Source organism: Anabrus simplex, chromosome 1, assembly GCF_040414725.1.
Source record: "Anabrus simplex isolate iqAnaSimp1 chromosome 1, ASM4041472v1, whole genome shotgun sequence".
Classification (NCBI taxonomy): Eukaryota; Metazoa; Arthropoda; class Insecta; order Orthoptera; family Tettigoniidae; genus Anabrus; species Anabrus simplex.
In genome coordinates, this window is record NC_090265.1 from 134,934,046 (window position 1) to 134,956,494 (window position 22,449).

At 39.2% G+C, this 22,449-nt stretch overlaps 1 protein-coding gene across 2 annotated transcripts; it reads right to left on the reverse strand.

The window, feature by feature from the left end:
* Positions 1–4,074: 4,074 nt before the first annotated feature.
* On the reverse strand, positions 4,075–20,873 carry LOC136862925 (uncharacterized). 2 transcript variants are annotated; one of them, XM_067139218.2, is made up of 4 exons: positions 20,775–20,873; positions 15,362–15,499; positions 6,158–6,283; positions 4,075–4,280 (listed from the first exon to the last, which is right to left on the reverse strand). In XM_067139218.2, exons 1-4 carry the CDS (start codon positions 20,851–20,853, stop codon positions 4,096–4,098), a joined length of 528 nt encoding a protein of 175 aa, XP_066995319.2. In that variant the 5' UTR covers positions 20,854–20,873; the 3' UTR covers positions 4,075–4,095. The 2 variants fall into 2 exon arrangements, 1 of the variants encoding a protein (XP_066995319.2); XR_010859097.2 differs by lacking the exons at positions 15,362–15,499; positions 20,775–20,873 and adding an exon at positions 6,829–6,957.
* Positions 20,874–22,449: the final 1,576 nt, after the last annotated feature.

Here is a 22,449-nt window from a genome sequence, read left to right on the forward strand (position 1 = left end):
TTTATATTTATTATTTAATTAATTTATTTTTTAATTATTATTAAACTGCCTGAGAAACTACTTGTGATAGAAACATGAACCTTTGTGAGCTGCTTTATTATATCTTACTGCCCTACTGAAGCATAATTATAGCATAGATATGCATAGACATTAAGTTAGGGGTTTAAATTTACAAATACTTTGTGTAAAAAATTGCATCTTTAAAAAATTCATATTATTTGGTTCCTTTGTATCTTACATCTTAATTCTGCTTCAGCACACATAAATAATAGCCTATGCAAAAGTCAGCTGTAAAAAATTCCAGAGTCTTATCTTCATTGGTCTCATAGATAATTTGGCTTACGAGGGCCATTCGGAAAGTAGTACCCGTTAGCGCTGCATGAAGCGCTGACGACTCGGGTAGTCGCTGGGCAAGGTCAGACCACATCAGTGGCTTGTGAGCGAGGTTACGTGATGCTAGCATTGCCTGTGTTGTGTCTGTGATCGTTTAAAATGTTTAAACAAATTGAGAACCCCGGCAGTTGTGAAGTGAGGGTCATGATTAAATTTCTTAATGCATGAAAATATTTGAGAAAATACTTGAAAAAAGGCTAAGGAAAATAATAGAACCACAACTACAGGAAGAACAATATGGATTTAGAGAACACCGATCAATTACCGATCTCATATTTGCACTTAGAATACTGTTAGAAAAGCATTGGTAGCAGGGCAAAGACTTAACACCAGTGTTTTTAGATCTCAAAAAAGCATTTGATAGTGTTCCAAGGAAGACTATAAGGGAATGCTTAAGAAAGAAAAATGAACCCAAAGGGCTTATCCAGAAAGTTAAAATGCTTTACGAAGACTGCTGCAGTTGCGTACAGATAGGAAACGGTAATTCTGATTGGTTCCAAACCACTAAAGGAGTGCAACAAGGCAGTACCCTTTCACCCTTACTTTTTATCACTGTCATGGATGAAGTCATGAAAGAAATTAAGCAGAAGAACAATATGGACATCAATGCATTTGCATTTGCAGGTGATGTAGTAATTTGGGGAAATACAGAGAAGGAAGTCCAAGAAAGGCTGAACACCTGGAATGAACATTTGAAAGCACATGGATTAACAATAAATACATTGAAAACTGTTACTATGTCTGTCAACAGGCAGAAGAAGAAAGGAAAAATAATGCTGGAAGGTACACAGCTGGAAACAGTAGACCAACATAAATATCTTGGATGCATCATTTCAAGTGATAACAGAATACAGCATGAGATTAACAACTGCATTCAATGATCAAAGGAGATTCTATTCCAATCATACTTCACCCCCATAATAACGTATGGCCTAGAAACCTGCACAACAACCCAACAAGTGGATAACAAACTACAAGCCGCAGAAATGAAGTTCCTATGAACTATGGTACAGAAGACAAAAAGGGACAGGGTCAGGAATGAAAAAATAAGGGAGGAAGCTGGTGTGTACCCATCCCTGAATGAAAAAGTGACAAGGGCGCGTTTGAAATAGTTTGGCCATGTCAAATGAATGGACGATAGGACAGCAAAACAATGGCTACACACAGTTGTGGCCAGAAAACGACTGGTAGGAAGATCTAGGAAGAAATGGCTGGACCAAGTGAAAGAGGACATAGGAACAAGAGGAGTCAGCTGGGATGTCGTCTTGAGAGAAGAGTGGTACATGGACAGCCAGAAGTGGAGAGTGCTCATTAACCACACCTGGGCAACTGGAGTGGAAAACTGATGATGATGATGAATGCACAAAACATTCGACCTTGTGATATTCATCGCCAATTAACGGAGGTGTATGGAGACAATGTGATGGACGAGTCGTCTGTTCGGCGCTGATGTCGCAACTTCAACCTGAGGAGGGGAAATACACACGACAAGGAACATTCAGGGAGACCATCTGTCATTACAGACCAACTGCTGAGCGCAGTAGACGAATGCGTGAGGAACAATCGGCACGTCACAACTGATGAACTCTGTGAACATTTTCCTAATGTGTCTCGAACAATTATTCATGAAATTGTCAAAGACCATCTGCATTATTCAAATATCTGTGCAAGGTGGGTCCCTCACATGCTTACAGAGGAGCACAAAACCAAGTGTATGGCTGCAGCACTGACGTTTCTGGGATGTTATTCCGATGAAGGAGACTCTTTCCTGACTCGCATCATTACTAGGGATGAAACATGGGTTTGTTATACATCACCTAAGAGTAAACGACAGTCAATGGAGTGGCATCATGCTCATTCACCAACCAAACCAAAAAAATTCAAGACAGTTCTGTCAACCAGGAAACTCATAGCAACCGTTTTCTGGGATCGCCGAGGTGTACTGCTCATTGATTTTATGGCCCATGGAGACACAGCTAATGCTAATGCGTATTGTGAAACATTAAAGAAATTACGGCGGGCAATACAAAATTACATGTAACTAATTACATGTAACAATACAAAATCGACGGCGAGGTCTATTGTCTACAGGCGTCATTCTCCTTCATAACAATGCCAGGCCTCATGCAGCTGCGGTAACACAACTTTTGCAGCAATTCAAGTGGGAAACCTTCAACCATCCCCCGTATATCCCGGACTTGGCCCCTTCGGATTTTCATCTCTTTACGAAGCTTAAAGACTTTCTGGCGGGAAAAAGATTTGACAGCGATGAAGAACTTAAACGAGCCGTGACTACATATCTCAATACGCTGGCGGCGGAGGACTATAACGCTGGAATACAGAAACTTGTCCCACGTTATGACAAAAGCCTAAATTTGCTTGGAGATTATGTGGAGAAGTAGAGTAAAGTATGCTCTTTCCAATAAAAATGTGTATATTTGTTAATATTTACTCCTGTGTATTGATTGTGCAAACGGATATCACTTTCCAGATGGCCTTCGTATTTAACTTTGGCCGGATAGGCCTTTCAAAATCCCCTTAAGCACATGATGCCGCTGCTATACAATAAGCATGAGTTCTTCGTAGACAATACACAGTTCTGCCTACCAAACCATTATAAAACCACACAAATGCATCCACGCTCCAAACATTAGCACCTAATGGATTATGTCATTGCTCAACAATGTTACAAGAAAGATGGAGCAGATGAACCAAGCATCTGTCATAAGTTCAGATGTACTGTTCAGATCCAAGGCAAGAGGTCTCATGGTGCTGCTCTGAAATGCTACAAAGATCAGCACAAGAAGACAATAATGAGCACATCATCATCAAGGTAGACATAACTACAGTTAAGAATTGTGTAATTCTTGTGTATTATTGTCTGTTTCAAGTAACTAACAGCAATTTTCATCCAGTTAGGGTCTTGTAGGAATAAAATATCATACAATTAAGTAGTACTGTAGTGTAGTAGTAGCCTATATTACCGTAATTAACCTATAGTCATGTGATCTTTGTGAACTATCCTAGACAATATTTCTTTCCTTTAATTTTTATTTTGCACAGAATAAGCTATCTTATTTTTCCTTTTCTTTTCATTATTCGGTATATAATAGCTAAGGAGTGCAAGTGTAAGAACTGTGGGTGTGGCCAGGCATTAAGGAGTATGAGAGAGGAGTTGGAGAGTTTGAGGGAGATAATTAGGATTCTCTCAGAGGACAGGAAGGAAAGTAGGCCTCCCTCAAATAATGTACAGGATACAGTAAGTGTAAAAGAGGGATGGGAAGGAAAGGGGGGAATTGTAGAGACAGGTGGTTTAATGTTTTAAGGGGAAGGAGATTGCAGGCTAAGGGCTCCATTCAGGATCAAAATTCAGGGCAGGTGTCTGTGAGAAATCGGTACGAGTCACTGCAGGTAGAACAACTGAGGGAAGATGAGGAACAGGGAACTTCTATTAGGTGCATCATGTATACCGCATGCTCCATGCACGGATTGGTGTTCTACGTTGTCAATGGCACCATCATAGATGAACAAATGAACAAGAGGTGAAAAACATAAGCTCGCTTCCCCATGAGATCTATCAGAATCTGAAGTAAAAAGATAATAAAATCTGCTACTTAACCAGCCAAAATTCAGTAATTCTTATTGATTAACAAAAATTACAGTATTGAAGAAATCGTTAGAATTTATTTATATACTTATATCCTACATTGCATAGTGTTTACGAGCATCTAGTTTTCTTTTCCTATGGGTAGAAATGCAGGAAACCTGTGCAGTACATTCTTCTTTAGCACATTTTTCCATTTTAGCCTGGCAGGTATATCCTTTGGGGCAGATGTAGCTCTGACAGGGATCAACTGGACCAACTGGATCAACTGCTTTGCTTTCAGCTGGAAAGAATGATAATTATTTCTTTTCCTTTCCAACAAAAACTCAATGTGCAACATTATCAGGGATACCTATATTAAGAAATACTCAACAGGAATTTCTAACAAACAGGGAGGTAAGTATAATATGTGAAACTTTTAGTGACACTTCATCTCCCTAGTGCTGAATCGGTAGACCTCGGTTATCTTCAGATTTGTATTGGCAACCTTTGACACACAAACTATGAATCGATTATGCATCACCGTGAGACATCTGGCATACACTTTACGCACTAGTACGGTACTGTTGTTTACACAGTAAAGAATTCATGTACTTGTAGGAACAAGATTCACATTAAGAAATGTTATATAATGTTTGTGTGACACAGTTGTTGGCTTAAGATAATAAAGATTTAGAAAATTCATATCGATCGATCATACTGTCGATTCAATTCAGATTTCATTTCCAATCAGTTGGCAATATTACTGGAACCGGGGTAGCTCCCTCTGTACTCCTCACCCCCATAAAACGAAGTATCGCTAAAAGTTTCACTGACTATACTAGACCTTTTGACTGGAAGAACAGAAAAAATACTACCTACTAGCTTTCCTTACAGCTGCTCAGATTAACACTTTTTCCTAAATTGAGCTAATTTTTATGTAAAAGTAAGAGAGAATGTTATATATTCAAATTCACTCTGCCTAAAAATCATGTAGAATATTAATCAAATTGAGACAATCTGCTACTGAAACATTGTTAGATCATTTAAGACATAACTTGTCCTTTACAAACTTCAGTTTTTCACATTCACCTGTGACCTAAGAGAAAGAAATGGAAATCGTTAATTACTATTGACTATTGTTAAGCTTTGTTGCTTGCAACATAATTTACTGAAATGTGTTTTAGACTTGTTTGATAGAATTTAATTTAAAATTCCTCACCTAAAAATAATTCCAGACAATACAGAGTCCAGAAAGAAGTTTATATCCAGATGGTTGGCAACCCTAACACACACTTTTAGATACATCACGTCAATACATATAATGTCCGACTAATTGGCTGAATGGTCAGCGTGCTGGCCTTTGGCTCAGAGGGTCCCGGGTTCGATTCCCAGCCAGGTCGGGGATTTTAACCTTAATTGGTTAATTCCTACGGCATGGGGGCTGGGTGTATGTGTTGTCTTCATCATTATTTCATCCTCATCATGACGCGCAGGTCACTTACGGGAGTCAAACAGAAAGACCTGCACCTGGCAAGCCGAACCGGTCGTGGGATATCCCGGCACTAAAAGCCATAGGACATTTAATTTAATTTAATACATATAATAATAAATATAAGCTTCACTTACATATATTATGAAGAAAAGGGGCTGCTGACCATGATCTGAAAGCCCTATTCAAGCAACAAGATCACTCTTGTCAAATAGATCAACATTTTTTCAATGACATAATTTTTTATGTTGGTGCTGTCATGGAAATACATTCTCATCCACAAAGCAGGAAGAGGGCGAAAGAGAAATGAAACTCATGTAAAAGTGAGTTCTTCACAGTTTTACATAAATAATTTTTTTAAAAGAAGGAATGAAAATAGAGCATTGAAAGAAGAAACCACTGCAAAAATTTACCCTTCATTTTGTCCTGAACGCTGGCAGAGAGTTACACATTTAAAGGACTACCCGGTTTCAAATAAAACCTTTTGTGTATTATGCTGAAAATCACTGGATTCAGTATTAAAATTTAATGCAAATTATGTGTTTTTAAGGAAAATATATAACTTTATTACAAAATATCATAATTGAAGAGTTAAATCATTATGGTATTACATTTGATTGTTGGTAACTGAATTTCAAAATTATTGGTTTATTAATATTTTATAGCATTATAGAATTTTAAGGTCTTACCTTCGGTATAAACACAGTCAGCAAAAAAGTCACAAGGCATGAAATCGCAATCACGTCTCTGCCTCAAGAAACAGGCCTCTGCTGAGCATCCTATCTCACGGCATTCTTCATTCCACTTTCTGACCTCTGAAAAAAGCAATACTTGAACAGAAGGGCAGTAGACAAGGCTAAACAGAGAAAGAAACACATGGAAAATATGTGCAGAGACCTGAGCAAAGATTTTCAATATGCGTTAATATTCATGTTCCGTAGCCTACAATACAGGAATATTATGCATTTTCTCTGTTCTAGCAATTAATTTACAATACAATGGTAAAAGGTTGATACGTGTTTAATTATTTACATTTTGTTCTTGTTTTACCAAGATTTAAGACAATAGATATGTTCAATAATATTTAGATTGATGCTTTCATGTTCCATAATTGTAGACATGATTATAAATTTGGGCTTTGCCATGTCAAGAAATATAGGAGAAATTATTTACATTCACAGGGAATTTTGCTTCATGTCTTCAGAAGAAAATCTCAACTTCCTTGTGAACAGAGAGCAAAGTTCTCTGCAAAAGAGAAGAATTTCACCTTGCTTTCTTAACATGGCAAAGCCCTAAAGCTTATTATCATGTATTATCAGGTAAACTGAATGCAAGGAATTCCTGGAAAGAACTTGCTCACTTGGTATTGTAAAAGGCCATCAACAGCAACGAGAACCAACTGTTCCCCTAGACGAGCTTATTACATATTTCTCTGAAGAACGAATCGCATTTAAACCAATTAATCAGGCAGAATTAAATACAAATAAATCACCTATCCCTCCACTTAACCGTCCTCAATTTTCTTTCCAAGAGGTCACTAGCAACCAAATTAAAAAAATACTATAGTCTATTAAATCTAGAGCAATAGGAGTAGATGACATCTCTATGCATTTCATACATAACATAATAGGCGCTATCCTCCCGATTATCACACAAATATTCAATTACTGTCTCAGAAATGGAACTTTCCTGTACTCTGGAAACAAGCTAATGTCATCCCAGTGCCTAAGAAAAAACTATCCTAAACTGACCTCTGACTATTGTCCAGTTTCTATTCTTCCAGCGCTTTCTAAGGCTTTGGAAAGACTTGTGTATGATCAAGTACAGAAATATTTAAATAACTATTCTCTCCTTGACCCATTACAATCGGGCTTTAAGAAAGGATACAGCACTGCCACGGCTCTCCTTAAAGTGACAGAAGACATCAGACTATCTATGGAACAACGACAAGTTACAGTACTAACGCTACTGGATTTCAGTGGTGCGTTTGATACAATAGACTTACAGCTATTAATTAAGAAAATGGAATCTTACTCGTTTGACCCGTTAGTACTGAAGTTTTTTATGTCATATTTGAAAGATCGGAGGCAGCGGGTGATAACTCGCGAAAAAAATTCAGAATGGCATAAGGGGAAAGTGGGCACGCCACAGGGTAGTATTTTAGGCCCATTGCTTTTTACATTGTATGTCAATGACATTTCATCTTCTCTAAAAACGTGCAATTATCACCTATTTGCCGATGATCTCCAAATATATTACCATTGCAGTTTAAGTGAATTACCAAACAGAGTAAAATGTATAAATGATGACATGAAACAACTCAGTGAATATGCTCTCGCAGACAGACTTCTCATAAATCCATCAAAATCGCAAGCTATCATTATCGGTTCCCAGAAGCTCCTACACAAGATTAACGATTCGATCATTCCTCATCTATAAATAAATAATAGCACAATCCCAAACAGGAAAACAGTGAGAAATCTTGGGGTGACTCTGACTGAAACTCTAAATTGGACAGAACATATCAAAAACGTAGGTCAGAAGGTGTTTGCTACTCTACACCCACTGAAATTTAATAAAGACATTATACCACTAAATATGTGGCAAAGACTAACACAGACCCTAATTCTTCCTATCTTTGACCACTGTGACGTAATCTTGGTAGACGCTACTAAAGAACAAACTAGGAAATTGCAGCGTATTATGAATTGATTAATAAATTAATAGATTAATTTTTAACCTAAGGTATGATGTGCATATTACTCCTTACTATCAAGCACTGAACTGGTTAAAACCTGATAAAAGACGTGAATATGATATACTTGTTTTAATACACAAACTTCTGCATAGTAACTCTCCCCAGTATATTTCATCTAAACTTCACTTCCTCCCTTCCTTCCATAACTGTAACACTCGCTCAGGCTCCACTCTGGCTATTCCTCTTCACCACTCTCCTGTGTATAATAATTCTTTTATTGTAACCGGTTCCAGGCTTTGGAATTCCCTGCCAGTAAGTGTCAGGGGCATCGAATCTTTCCTCAAATTTAAAATAACTTGCCGAGACTTCCTGTTGAGAGTAACTGATTGAAGCGTGTATGTGTGTGTGATTGGTAATTGAAAAATTAAAAATGGTTCTGTTAATTTTATATAATGTAAACATAAGGGTAGTTGATAAGTGTGTAAATTGTAAGTGTGTGTGCAAGTGTCTATGTGAGAAAGAAAAGAGGACTGAAGTAACGAGCTAATGAGCTAATAAGCTGCATATTGTGTGGGTGTGTAACTTAAGCTTAATTAGGAAATAGTATAAGTAGTATAATTAGTAATAGGCAGCCTTAATATTATTTGTTGTATTGTGGTTGAGTGTAAGAGAGGGCCGGGTGCCCTAACTTCACCATATGAAAGAAGCCATAACAAATAAATAAATCAATCAAATAAATAAATAAATAAATAAATAAATAAATAAATAAATAAATAAATAAATAAATGTCCATATTAAATAACGTTTCTCCATATAAACTCCTTTATGACCCGTTTAGAGGGTGAATTGTGAGAAATCTCTTCTTGATAAGTCTCTACATAAGAGAGTTCCCCTTACAATACAAACATCAATTTAATTAAAATCATGGACATATCAGCTATACCTTAGACATAATTTAAAACTAAAAGATAAAGGTATCACATAACAAGAAATGGATAAAATTATGTAAAGGCTAAAATATCAAGTCCTTGTCTAAAAGTCTTTTGTTGATTGTAAAATAGGGCACAACTTGGGCTCTAATTAAAATGGATCATGTTGATTTAGACATTGTCATACTATGTTATGAGTTAGGAAAATCTTGACTTGTGCTGTGTGGGATGTTGTGTGAAATCATGCACAGGGCAAGTTGTTAAAAGTCAAGGTATTGAAAGAACATATATCATCGCTGGCTTAAGTTAGTTTATCCATGTCTTGCTGTGTCAGCAGTATATGAAAGTAGTTGGATAGAAAGATAATGTTCAGGTAGAGGAGGTAACAAATACTGCTGAATTACTGAAATTTGCCTATGATAAAGATATTTATAAATAGGTACAAAAATTGAAAGCTAGATAAGCAGCTGGGATTGATAAGATTTCTGGGGGTATACTAAAGGCAATGGGTTGGGATATAGTGCCATATCTGAAATATTTGATTCCTGTTTGCATGAGGAAGCTATAATAAATGAATGGAGAGTTGTAATAGTAGCCACAATGTATAAGGGAAAGAGTGATAAACATAAAACCAATAATTACAAGCCAGTCAGCTTGGCGTGTGTTGCATGTATGCTCCTCTTTATTATAATGGACGTGTTCGTAAAATTACTAACTGCTTTGATAGAAGGCAGTGAGGGTTTAGGGAAAGTTTTAGTGAAAAATGAAAGTGTATGTATAAGTAGGACTTTAAGGTAGAAACAGGTTCCAAAGAGGATATTCCAAGAATCATTAATGTCTAAGGGGAATGTGTATATGAGGATTCCAGCAAGATATAGCAGATAATTTAGAATCAGGAGGTCAAATGGTCTGTATCCCTATTGACCTACCCAAGGCTTTTGATAGGGTAGATCATGGGAGACCGCTGATGAATATGAGGGCTATTGGAATAGACTAAAAAGTGGTTGAATGAAAGGCTAAATTTCTAGAAAATGCAACTCAGATAATTAGAGTAGGTGAAGCATTATATGCTCCCGTAATGATTAAGTGGGAAGTTCCATTGGGCAGTATTATTGGACATTTATGGCTTTTTATATATATAAATGATATGTTGGGTATGTTGGGTATTCAGCCCAAAGGCTGGTTTGATCCTCTGCAACTCTGCCAACAGCTGTCATAAATAGCCCAGGCATCACTGAAGAGGAGTACTAGGGAAATGAGGAGTGTGGTAGTTCCCATTGCTTTCCTCACCGAGCCAGCCATTGCTATTACATGTCAGTCTGCCAAGCCCACTGAAATGCATGCACCAACTGACCCTATGAGTGATATTTTCACACCATTCATAACAGGGACTGACTGCATAAAGAATAGTATTACTAGCATCACTCATATCTCAGTCACTTTCATATTATCAAAGTCAAGGATGAGATTGAGACAGGTCAATGAAAGTAACAAATTTGATATAGCCCATACCAGAAGACATAGTGAACTGTAAACACTACATCTCGCCAGCAAAGGCCTTGTAATAATACTCAACATGGCTTAGCTGTGTTGATACTGCTACACAGCTGAAAGCAACGGGAAACTACAGCCGTAACTACCTCCCGAGGACATGCAGCTCTCTCTGTACGAATGATGTACTGATGATGGCTTCCTCCCGGGTAAAATATTCCGGAGGTAAGCTAGTCCCCCATTCGGATCTCCGGGTGGGGACTACACGAGAGGGGGCGATCATCAGCAAGATGGATACTGACATTCTGCGAGTCGGAGCGTGGAATGTTAGAAGTTTGAATCGTTGTGGTAGGTTAGAGAATCTGAAAAGGGAGATGGATAGGCTAAAGTTAGATGTAGTTGGTATAAGTGAAGTACGTTGGCAGGAAGAACAGGATTTTTGATCAGGCGACTACCGAATTATCAACACGAAATCAAACAGGGGAAATGCAGGAGTTGGTTTAATAATGAATAAGAAAATAGGGCAGCGGATAAGCTACTATGACCAGCATAGTGAAAGAACTATTGTCGTCAAGATAAACACCAAACCAATCCCCACCACAATAGTGCAGGTCTATATGCCCACTAGTTCAGCGGATGATGAAGAAATTGAAAGAATATATGAGGAGGTAGAAGATTTAATACAATATGTAAAAGGTGACGAGAATCTAATTGTGATGGGAGACTGGAATGCAGTGGTAGGCCAAGGAAGAGAAGGTAGTACAGTAGGAGAATTTGGATTGGGACAAAGGAATGAAAGAGGAAGTCGGCTGGTTGAATTCTGCACAGATTATAATTTAGTCCTTGCCAATACTTGGTTCAAACACCACAAACGACGGCTGTATATGTGGACGAGACCTGGAGACACTGGAAGGTATCAAATAGACTTCATTATGATTAGGCAGAGATTCAGAAACCAGGTGTTGGATTGCAAAACTTTCCCAGGAGCAGAAGTGGACTCTGACCACAACATGTTGGTCATGAAATGCCATCTGAAGTTGAAGAAATTGAAGAAAGGAAAGAATGCAAAAAGATGGGATCTAGACAAGTTGAAAGAAAAGAGTGTGAGGGATTGTTTCAAGGAACATGTTGCACAAGGACTAAATGAAAAGGCTGAAGAAAACACAATAGAGGAAGAGTGGAGAGTCATGAAAAATGAAGTCAGTAGGGCTGCTGAAGAAATGTTAGGAAGGAAGAAAAGATCAACTAAGAATCAGTGGATAACTCAGGAGATACTAGACCTGATTGATGAATGACGAAAATATAAGAATGCTAGAAATGAAGAGGGCAAAAAAGAATACAGGCGATTAAAGAATCAAGTGGATAGAAAGTGCAGGACAGGTAAGGAAGAATGGCTGAAGGAGAAGTTCAAGGATGTCGAAGGCTGTATGGTCCTGGGAAAAGTAGATGCTGCATACAGGAAAATCAAGGAAACCTTTGGAGAAAGGAAATCTAGGTGTATGAATATTAAGAGCTCAGATAAAGAGTCTAGGGAAAGAAGACAAAGCAGAAAGATGGCAGGAGCATATCCAACAGTTGCATCAAGGTAAAGATGTAGATAATTTGTTTCTGGAACATGAAGAGGCTGTTGATGCTGATGAAATGGGAGACCCAAATTTGAGGTCAGAGTTTGACAGAGCTGTGAGTGACCTAAATAGGAAAAAGGCACCTGGAATTGATGATATTCCCTCTGAATTACTGACTGCCTTAGGAGAAACCAGCATGGTAAGGTTATTTCATTTAGTGTGCAGGATGTATGAGACAGGAGAAGTCCCATCTGATTTTCGGCAGAATGTTGTTATACCTATTCCCAAGAAAGCCAGTGCTGACAGGTGTGAAAACTACCGCACCATTAGTTTAGTATCTCATGCCTGAAAAGTTTTAACACGTATTATTTACAGAAGAATGGAAAAACAAGTTGAAGCTGAGTTGGGAGAAGATCAATTTGGCTTCAGAAGAAATGTAGGAACACGTGAAGCAATCCTGACTTTACGTCTGATCTTAGAGGATCGAATCAAGAAGGACAAGCCCACATACATGGCATTCGATAATGTTGATTGGAACAAGCTATTTATGATTCTGAAGGTGATAGGGATCAGATACCGAGAACGAAGAATTATCTACAACCTGTATAAAAATTAGTCTGCAGTGATAAGAATCGAGGGCTTTGAATAAGAAGCAGCAATCCAGAAAGGAGTGAGGCAAGGCTGCAGTTTGTCCCCTCTTCTTTTCAATGTTTACATAGAACAGGCAGTAAAGGAAATCAAAGAGAAATCTGGAAAGGGAATCACAGTCCAAGGAGAGGAAATCAAAACCTTGAGATTTGCCGATGATATTGTTATTTTATCTGAGACTGCAGAAGATCTCGAGAAGTTGCTGAATGGTATGGATGAAGTCTTGGGTAAGGAGTACAAGATGAAAATTAATAAGTCCAAAACAAAAGTAATGGAGTGCAGTCGAACGAAGGCAGGTGATGTAGGAAATATTAGATTAGGAAACGAAGCCTTAAAGGAAGTAGATGAATATTGTTACTTGGGTAGTAAAATAATTAACGATGGCAGAAGTAAGGAGGACATAAAATGCAGACTAGCACAAGCAAGGAAGAACTTTCTTAAGAAAAGAAATTTGCTCACTTCAAACATTGATATCGGAATTAGAAAGATGTTTCTGAAGACTTTTGTGTGGAGCGTGGCATTGTATGGAAGTGAAACATGGACGATAACTAGCTCAGAAAGAAAGAGAATAGAAGCTTTTTAAATGTGGTGTTACAGACGAATACTGAAGGTGAGATGGATAGATCGAATCACGAATGAAGAGATACTGAATCGAATTGGTGAGAGGAGATCGATTTGGCTAAATTTGACGAGAAGAAGAGATAGAATGATAGGACACATCTTAAGACACCCAGGACTTGTTCAGTTGGTTTTTGAAGGAAGTGTAGGTGGTAAGAACAGTAGGGGTAGACCAAGGTATGAATAGAAATGAAAAGGTTAGCACAGGATAAGGTGGCATGGAGAGCTGCATCAAACCAGTCTATGGACTGATGACTCAAACACACAAATGATATGAATAAAGAATGGGGATCACAGATTCAGCTATTACCAGATGATGTTATACCGGTACTGTATAGAGTATAAATAACTTACAGGATTGCAAGGATCTACAGAAAGACCTTGATAATGTTGTGAGATGGACAGCAGACAATGGTATGATGAAAATGGATGAAAAGTCAAGTTATTTCACCAAGAGAAAAAGTCCTTTCAGTTTTAATTACTATGCTGATGGGGTGATAGTACCTCATGAGAAACACTGTAAGTATCTAGGTATTTATATAAGAAATGATCTTCATTGATGTAATCATATTAATGAGTTTGTAAAGAAAGGATAGGGCCTACAGATCTCTTCACATGTTTAGGAGGGTATTTAAGGGTTGTAGTAAGGATATAAAGGAGAGGGTGTACAAGTCTCTCAATTAGAATATTGTTCCTGTTCAAGGGACACACACCAAGATGACAAAAACTGGAAAATATCCAAAGGAAAACACCCCAATTTGTTCTTGGTGATTGCCGACAAAAGAGTAGTGTTACAGAAATGCTACAAACTTTGGGCTGGGAAGACTTGGGAGAAAGGAGACAAGATGCTTAACTAAGTAGCATGCTGTAAGCTGTCAGTGGAGATGGTATGGAATGACATTAGTAGATGATAAGCTTGAGTGGAGCTTTTACAATTAGAAAATATCATAATATGAAGATAAGTAAATGTGGAATTCAAGAGGACAAATTGGAGCAACTATTCATTTATAGGACAAGGAAAAAGGGATTGGAATAATTTATCGAAGGAATTGTTCAATAAATTTCCCAGTTCTTCGAAAGAAATGTGTAAGGAATGGTTTCTTGTGGATATATTGGTTATGTTTTGCTCTACTACAAAAGAATGAACAGAAGTTTTCAAAACATATTGCCCTAATTCTTTTTTTTTTACTAGTACCAGTATATAAATTGTTGAAATAAGTCTGGCTCCTTGGCTGAATGGTCATCGTCAATGCTTTTGGTTCAGAGGGTGCTGGGTTCGGTTCCGGGCTGATTGTGAGTCACGGATTTTAGCTGCATCTGGTTAATTTCTCTGATTCAGAGGTTGACGTTTGTTTTTGTCCCAACATACTCCTCTTCATACATACACACACAACACACTACACTACACTACCAAACATCACAGAAACATACAGCAATGAATACATCCCTCCACATAGGGTTGGTGGGATTAGGAAGGTCAACCAGCTATAAAGTAGGACCAATTCCTCATGTGTGATGCAGTTCATACACATTTCTCCACCAGAGTGAGAGAAAAACAGTGGAAGAAGAGGAAAAAGAAGAACAATTACAGAAATAAGCACAAAATGGACATATAAGTTTCCTCTATAATCCATTATTGTTCCCTTTATGTAAGAATAATGCAGTACCAGTACTTTGTATACTAGTTTTCTCCCCAGTATGCCTTCTGCTCAAATACCAAGCTTCATGTCAATCACCTGAGCAATAATTGACATCTACTATGCTTTAAAGCATAGGAGATGGTGATGAACATAACAAACTTAAAACTGAACCAGAATTGACCATTTCTTCTGAGATAAAAATGAAGTACGGTATTAGCCAAAAATTTGGAATTTAATTTATAGGTACTTAATACAGATGTGACCTATTAAGATTGAGTTGTTACGTTTGAAGTGATGTTCTTACCTGGAGTCAAACGGCAAAATGGGAAGAGTCTACAAGGCTGTGATGGACAGTATTCTTCCCAGTAAATGCACGAATATCCATTAGGGCAAAAGGTGCTGAACTCACTGCACCTTACATGGTCGAGAACAAGAACTCTCTCTGTAACATTAGCAAATAAATTACAACTCATTATTAATAGTAAATTAGTAAGAAAATTGTTGTTGGGCCAGTTTTAATGTGGACTGATTGAACTAATTTGTAGCTTTCAATGAACAAAAACAATGAGATTATCTGACCCTTCGTCATAATGGGTTGATAATACAGGGCTTTATTTTCAACACTTGACCAATGTGTTTGCCTTTCCACCAGCAAACGTGCATGCAGCACACACTCTTGGACTCCCTGCTTCAAATACTGTATATACAATACAATGTAATATTAAACAATACAATGAAATCTTACCTTATAACAGATGTTGGAAGTGTCACACCTGACAAGCTAATACGTATTCAAAATACTATATACACACTAAGAAGTGCTGCTGTAATGAAAGCATCTTTGCAAATGAACAATCCAGAGCTTCGACCTTCGATTGAGCACTCCTCAATTGAGCAATTGTCATCATAGGCTACAGACCGGCTTTCAAGGACAGAACTGGAGTTACTGTGCACCTGGTAGCAGAGAAGGAAAACAGTTTTTCTTAGTCCTTAACTTACAAGGTCTAGGAGCTGTATATGCAGTAAGCTTCCATCTGTTTTGTGCTGGTTCGATTCCCTATTCAATTATAGAGGATTCAAATCCTGGTGTAAGGGTTGGAGCATGGACACACACTTTACATAAACTGAAGCCATACAGGTTACCAGACACTCATCTTGATACTACATGAATGGGGCAGTGGGTCAAGATGTAGGCTATCCAGCCATCCCTGAAGAAAAAGAAGAAGCAACGACAATGATGTCAATGACCGGCGACTCGGCCACTTGTGAACCTCTAAGAAGTTATGATACTCAAGTTCCATTTCCACTTTCCACTGGCTTCTCACCTAAGGACAAATGCTATGATACCTGATGGTGTAGGCCTATCTGTTAGGGATCCAGTCAGCTTTTAGATGGAGAGCACATCATACTAAGGCAGAAATGGTTAGAATCCTGGACACCATTCCAGCCCTCGTACGGTACCACTTTTCAAATTTTGTGGCAGGGCCGGGAATCGAACCCGGACCTCCGGAGGTGACAGCTAATCACACTAACCACTACACCACAGAGGCGAAGGCAAATTTAATTTTACGGGAAGAAAAAAGGGAAATACGGTGAAACGACGCTAAATATTTGCGTAACGAGCATAACTTCGCTCACCAAACAGCGGCTCCAATATGAATGTCAAAATATCAGATGTGCGGAGGAAAAGATTGGATCGCTGATAATTGGTGAAAGGGCGATTAAAACCAAAGTTATTTATGACCGCAATCTCGATCCGCTTATCGGATACTCTGAGGCATAATTAAAGGAATCGGTAAGAAGTGACAAACTCGCTATAAGATTTCTCTGCTTCTTTCGTGAATTGCTTATTTCGTTTAAGCATATTGTAAGGCTTTCGATTCTGTAGACCATACTCTGTTGCTCTATAAAATCTCCGAACGATTTAATATACATGGCAGTCTTCTGACCCTTCTTGCTGGCTTCCTACATAACCGTTGGCAGAGAGTGGTAATATCAGGCACTTCATCCTCATGGTTACCAGTCACCTCCGGTGTTCCACAAGGCAGTATTCTTGGCCTTGCTGTTTTCTTTGTTTATGGACGATCTGCCGTCCGAACTCAACGAAACAGCGAATACCCTACTCTTTGCTGACGACTGCAAGATATTTAGGGAGATCAGGAATCCAGCAGATGCAGCTCTGCTACAGTCCTCACTTAACGCCCTCTCGAACTGGTGCCGTACTTGGAAACTTATCCCCAATCCACAAAAATGCAGCCACATGACCATAACACTACGTAAATCTCCTCTACCGACATCATATTACCTACTCGACAAGCCCATCACCGTGGTTACGCAACAGCGTGACCTAGGTGTAATATTCGATACAAAATTACAATTTAAGACCCATATAGAAACATATACAATCAAGGCTATGAAATTACTAGGCATTCTCTATCGCTTCACAGAAATTTCTGACCCCATTGCTCTTCGTAACTTCTTCCTCATGATCATTCAACCTCTCTTAAACTACTGCTCTCCGATTTGGACAAAGGCCTCCCCCTCCAATACTAAGCAGTTAGACAGAGCAGTGTCCTTCTTTGCTGCAATTGTTAGGAACAGAAACCCCAAGCTCAGAAATGTGTCTACGCAGCAGGTATTAATGGCAATTAATATGTCACCGCTGCACATCAGGCGACAGGTAGCTGATCTGAGATTCCTTCACGGGATCTTAAATGGACATTACCGCTCGGAACATCTTGTCTCACTCTTCTCTCTCCGTGTTCCTTCCCGCTCCACCAGAACCAAAGACCTTCTCCACATTCCCCACACTCAGCACGCAATACTTCAACGATCTTTCCTAATCCGCCTCCCAACACTCTTTAACAATATTAATAAGAGACAAGAGCTTGATCTAGCATCAAATAAAAGTGTATTCGAGAGGTGTGTAAATAATACCTTAAAGATAAGTTGATGCGAAGGGATTATACCGCCATCTTGACCCACGACGACTTGGCTATGAACATGGACATTCTCACGGTTTTCGATTTGGACAGTTGTTATTAGTAGGCTGTGTACCTGATCTTGTTATATTTTGTTATGTTTCTTATGTTTTATTATGAAATTTTACGTTTGTTAAATAGTCTGTTGACAGTGCAAGTGAAATTTGCTCAGTGTAGCTGTATCTTGTGCTTCGTGAATAAATAAATAAATAAATAAATAAATAAATAAATAAATAAATAAATAAATAAATAAATAAATAAATAAATAAGAAATACGTTGTAGAAAATAAGTCAAACAATTGCTCTTGGTCTATCTTTGATCTCATATCTGTTTGTTTCCTTCTGAAATTACTAGTTTTAATGAATTTTTATAGTTTTTCATATTCGAACGTGTTGTAATGAGCGGGCGAGACAGATCAGTAAAGAGAACTCTAGCAGCACTTGCCCTGAAGTATCTCGAGGACGAGTCTAGTGTGCTGTATTTCCCGGCCTTGTGTATCTCGTAGACAACGGCCAGGTCAAAGATTTTTACCTGTATCGGAGGGCTGGTTTGAGGTCCACTCAGCTTACGTGATTACAATTGAGGAGCTATCTGACAGTGTGATGATCTAGGAAGCCACAAATAACGGCCGAGAAGATTCTTCGTGCTGAACACACGACACCTGATAATATGCAGGCCTTCGGGCTGAGCAGCGGTCGCTTAGAAGGCCATAGCCCTTCGGGGCTGTTGCGCCATGGAATTTATTTGTTTATAACTCTTGCCATGTAGTATTTATCGATAGGACCCATAATAACGTAGATATTTGAGAATTAAATTGAAGACCTGTCTGCCTCTGTGGTGTAGTGGTTAGTGTGATTACCTGTCACCCCCGGAGGCCGGGTTCGATTCCTGGCTTTGCAACGAAATTTGAAAAGTGGTACGACGGCTGGAACGGGGTCTAATCCAAGCCTCGGGAGGTCAACTGAGTAGACGGGAGTTCGATTCGTACCTCAGCCATCCTCGTAATGGTTTTCCTTGGTTTCCCACTTCTTCTCCAGGCAAATCCCGGGGTAGTACCTAACTTAGACTATACCCACGGCCGCTTCCTTCCCTCTTCCTTGTCTATCCCTTCCAATCTCCCCATCCCCCACAAGGACCCTGTTCAGCATAGCAGGTGAGGCTGCCTGGGCAAGGTACGGGTCCTCCTTCTCAGTTTTATCCCACCGAGCCAAAGTTTAACGCTCCAGGACACTGGCCTTGAGGCGGTAGAGGTGGGATCCCTTGCTGAGTCCGATAGAAAAACCAATCCTGGAGGGTAAACGGATTAAGAAAGAAAGACAGAAAGCAAGCAAGCGCTAAACTACCATTTCACTCAGTGGGAATCAAATTATTTGTAGCTTCCATTGTAGTGCCTTATTCCCCTCCTTTATGTATCGATTTTCATTAAATTCTGTTCAGCCAATTTCTCGTTATACGCATGCATACATACATACGTAAATAAAGTCATACAGAGACGAAGGAAATTTTAAAATGGGATTTCTTTCTTACTGTGGACACGACAAATAACATTTTCAATTCTGAGCAATGTACAGACAAAACTCTAATTTTAAATACGGTATATAGATATTCGTAGCATCCTGAATATCCTCACAGAGAGAGTAAGAAAATCACTTACTAGCATACCTTTCCTCAGAAAGGTAATGATGAAAACTCAAGACAATATTGGCTGAACCAAAACAGCTGAACCAGCAGTCATCTGAATTTAAACTGTCGAAGTTCAACACAAGCAATCATAATAGAGTTATAAAAAATAAAAATATTGCATGAAATAGTACGCTAATTAGCGTAAGCGAATGCTTTTAGCCAGCATTATTTACTGAGCTCCAATTATTTCATCAATACTTTCCGAGCTCCTTGGAGGCCCCCGACACATGTCCCGCTTGCAGCAACCCTCCGTTCCCTCCCATTTCCAGCCCTATTTGGGTGGCCCTCCTCACACAAAACTTACAAGGATAGTGAAGAGATTTTATACTAGGCCGTAAAATGAATTTGCAACAGAAGTAACTTCCCATTCGACTGAACTAGAAAAAGCATCAAGTCTACAATGATCAGTGAAGGAACTAGGCTCTAACAGGTGAAGTTGATGTCGAACTTGCGTACGATTAATAGTGTACGATTTTTAAATATTCTTTTAGCGCAAATAAAACTCCACTGAATCTGTTATCAATACTGTGCGGTACTGCTGTATAAAAATCATTGTATGTATGTTCAGTCCTCAGCCCGAATGCTGGTTGGATCCTCAACATCTCCACTATTAGCTGTCATAGATGGCCTAGGCATCACTGAAGAGGCTTACTAGGGAAATGAGTGAGGCAGTGTCCCGTTGCTTTCCTCACTGAGCCAAAAGTCTGCCAAACCCACTGAAATGCATGCACCACCGACCCTATGAGCAACATTTACATAGCAATCATAGCAGGGACTGGCTGCATAAGGAATAATATTACTACGACACAATTAGCTTTACGTCATACCTCGGTCACTTTCATATTGTCAAAGCCAAGTATAAGACGGAGACAGAAAGTAACAAAATTGATCTAGCCCGTACCAGAAGACATTGTAAACACTAGATCTCGCCGGCAAAGGCACAGAAAAACCATTAGATGCCATAAAAGTAGTAACTGATCGTAGTTTGAGACTATGAAGAAACAATCCTTTCACCAAATTCTATTTGAACTAATCACAAGAAAATTACTTACTGATGGACGTGTTATCGGTGAATTTGTATCCGGGAGAAGTAGCGATGAGAAGCAGCCCGAGCACTACAAACATCAACATTTTTCCGCCAATACCCTGCAACATCTTGAGAAAGACAAAGCAATCTGCTGAAACGGCTCTGAATTTATACCCGCGCTGCAATTACGTCATTGCCTGAGAGGTCCCGTATGAGCAGTGTGCAACACTTACCGCTACATGAAGCGAACGGTTGGTCTTCGTGGACTAAAATTTACCATTGTATTCAGCATGACATCTAGAGGCAAATAATCAAGATTTTCCAAAGCTTTGTCAATAAAAATGGAATCGGGAGATAGTGGGTTCGAGCCCAACTGTCGGCAGCCCTGAAGATGGTTTTCCGTGGTTCCCCATTTTCACACCAGGCAAATGCTTAATTAAGGCTACGGCCGCTTCCTTCCCACTCCTAGACCTTTCTTATCCCATCGTCACCATAAGACCTATCTGTGTCGGTGCGACGTAAAGCAAATAGCAAACAAAAAAATTGACAATAAAACTACGAACTTCCATACCTTCTGTGGGTGGGGGCATTAGAATACATCCACGGTATCCCCCGTCTGACCTAAATGGAGGCTCAGGGGCTTTCATCCTGAACACTGAGTCCGGCATTGCTTCCATTCACTTGTGCCAGGCTCCTCGCTTTTATCTTTCCTCCCAGACCTCCCTTGGTAGTATTACTGTAGGTTGATGAGGTCTAGGGAGTCTTTCATATTCACACCCTTCGTGGCCCTAGTCTTTCTTTGGCCGATAGGCCTACCTTAAGAGTCAGACCCCTTCCAGCATAATGAATGTGCAACTTTAGCCAAAATCAACATCAGAAATCCGAATTAAATCTTTGAGTATGACGATAGGTATGAAAAGGATATTTTGGTGAATTTAGGAAATTAAAACTAAATGAACAGCGAATGAAAGAAATACGAGTTCAGTCGTCCTGCTCACAGTAATGAATTACTTACACAATCCCATGGCGCTATCGCAGCAAAGTGCCTTTGGCATACCAACCGAGCTCTGTTCAGCCCGAAGGCCTGCAGATTATGAGGTGATGGCTGGTCAGGTCGACGAATACTCTCGGTAGTTATTCTTGGCTTTCTAGATCGTGGCCGCCATCTCACCGTCAGATAGCTCCTCAATTGTAATCACGTAGGCTGAATGGACCGGATTTCGAATTAAAAAGAAAAAAAGCAGGATTATCAAACCAGTTAAGAGGGTATTTGGAGTAGCCTGTCTCATAAAATTCAAATTTTACCATATTTTCACATCGTGGAGACTTTTAAAGTCTTTGTCATTTCTTTCCTTCTTAATCCGTTTACCGTTCCAGGGTTTGTTTTTCCCTCTAAGCGAAGTATTCCGCCTCTACAGCCTCAAGGGCAGTGACCTGGAATGTAAGACTTTGGGTCGGGGCATAAATTTAATTTCGTGTGGCTATTTCTAGCCGGGTGCAGCCCTTGTAAGGCAGACCCTCCGATGAGGGTGGGCGGCATCTGCCATGTGTAGGTAACTGCGTGTTAATGTGGTGGAGGATAGTGTTATGTGTGGTGTGTGAGTTGCAGAGATGTTGGGGACAGCATAAACACCCAGCCCCAGAGCCACTGGAATTAACCAATGAAGGTTAAAATCCCCGACCCGGCCGGGAATCCAACC

Bases quoted from the DNA above. Each gene is read 5' to 3' on its own strand.
- LOC136862925 (XM_067139218.2), bottom strand. From the start codon at position 20,853: ATGTTGATGTTTGTAGTGCTCGGGCTGCTTCTCATCGCTACTTCTCCC. The intron at 15,500-20,774 runs GTAAGTAATTTT...CTAATGTTACAG, and splicing joins CACCGATAACACGTCCATCA to AGAGAGTTCTTGTTCTCGAC. The intron at 4,281-6,157 runs GTAAGACCTTAA...CATTCTTTCCAG, and splicing joins TGACTGTGTTTATACCGAAG to CTGAAAGCAAAGCAGTTGAT.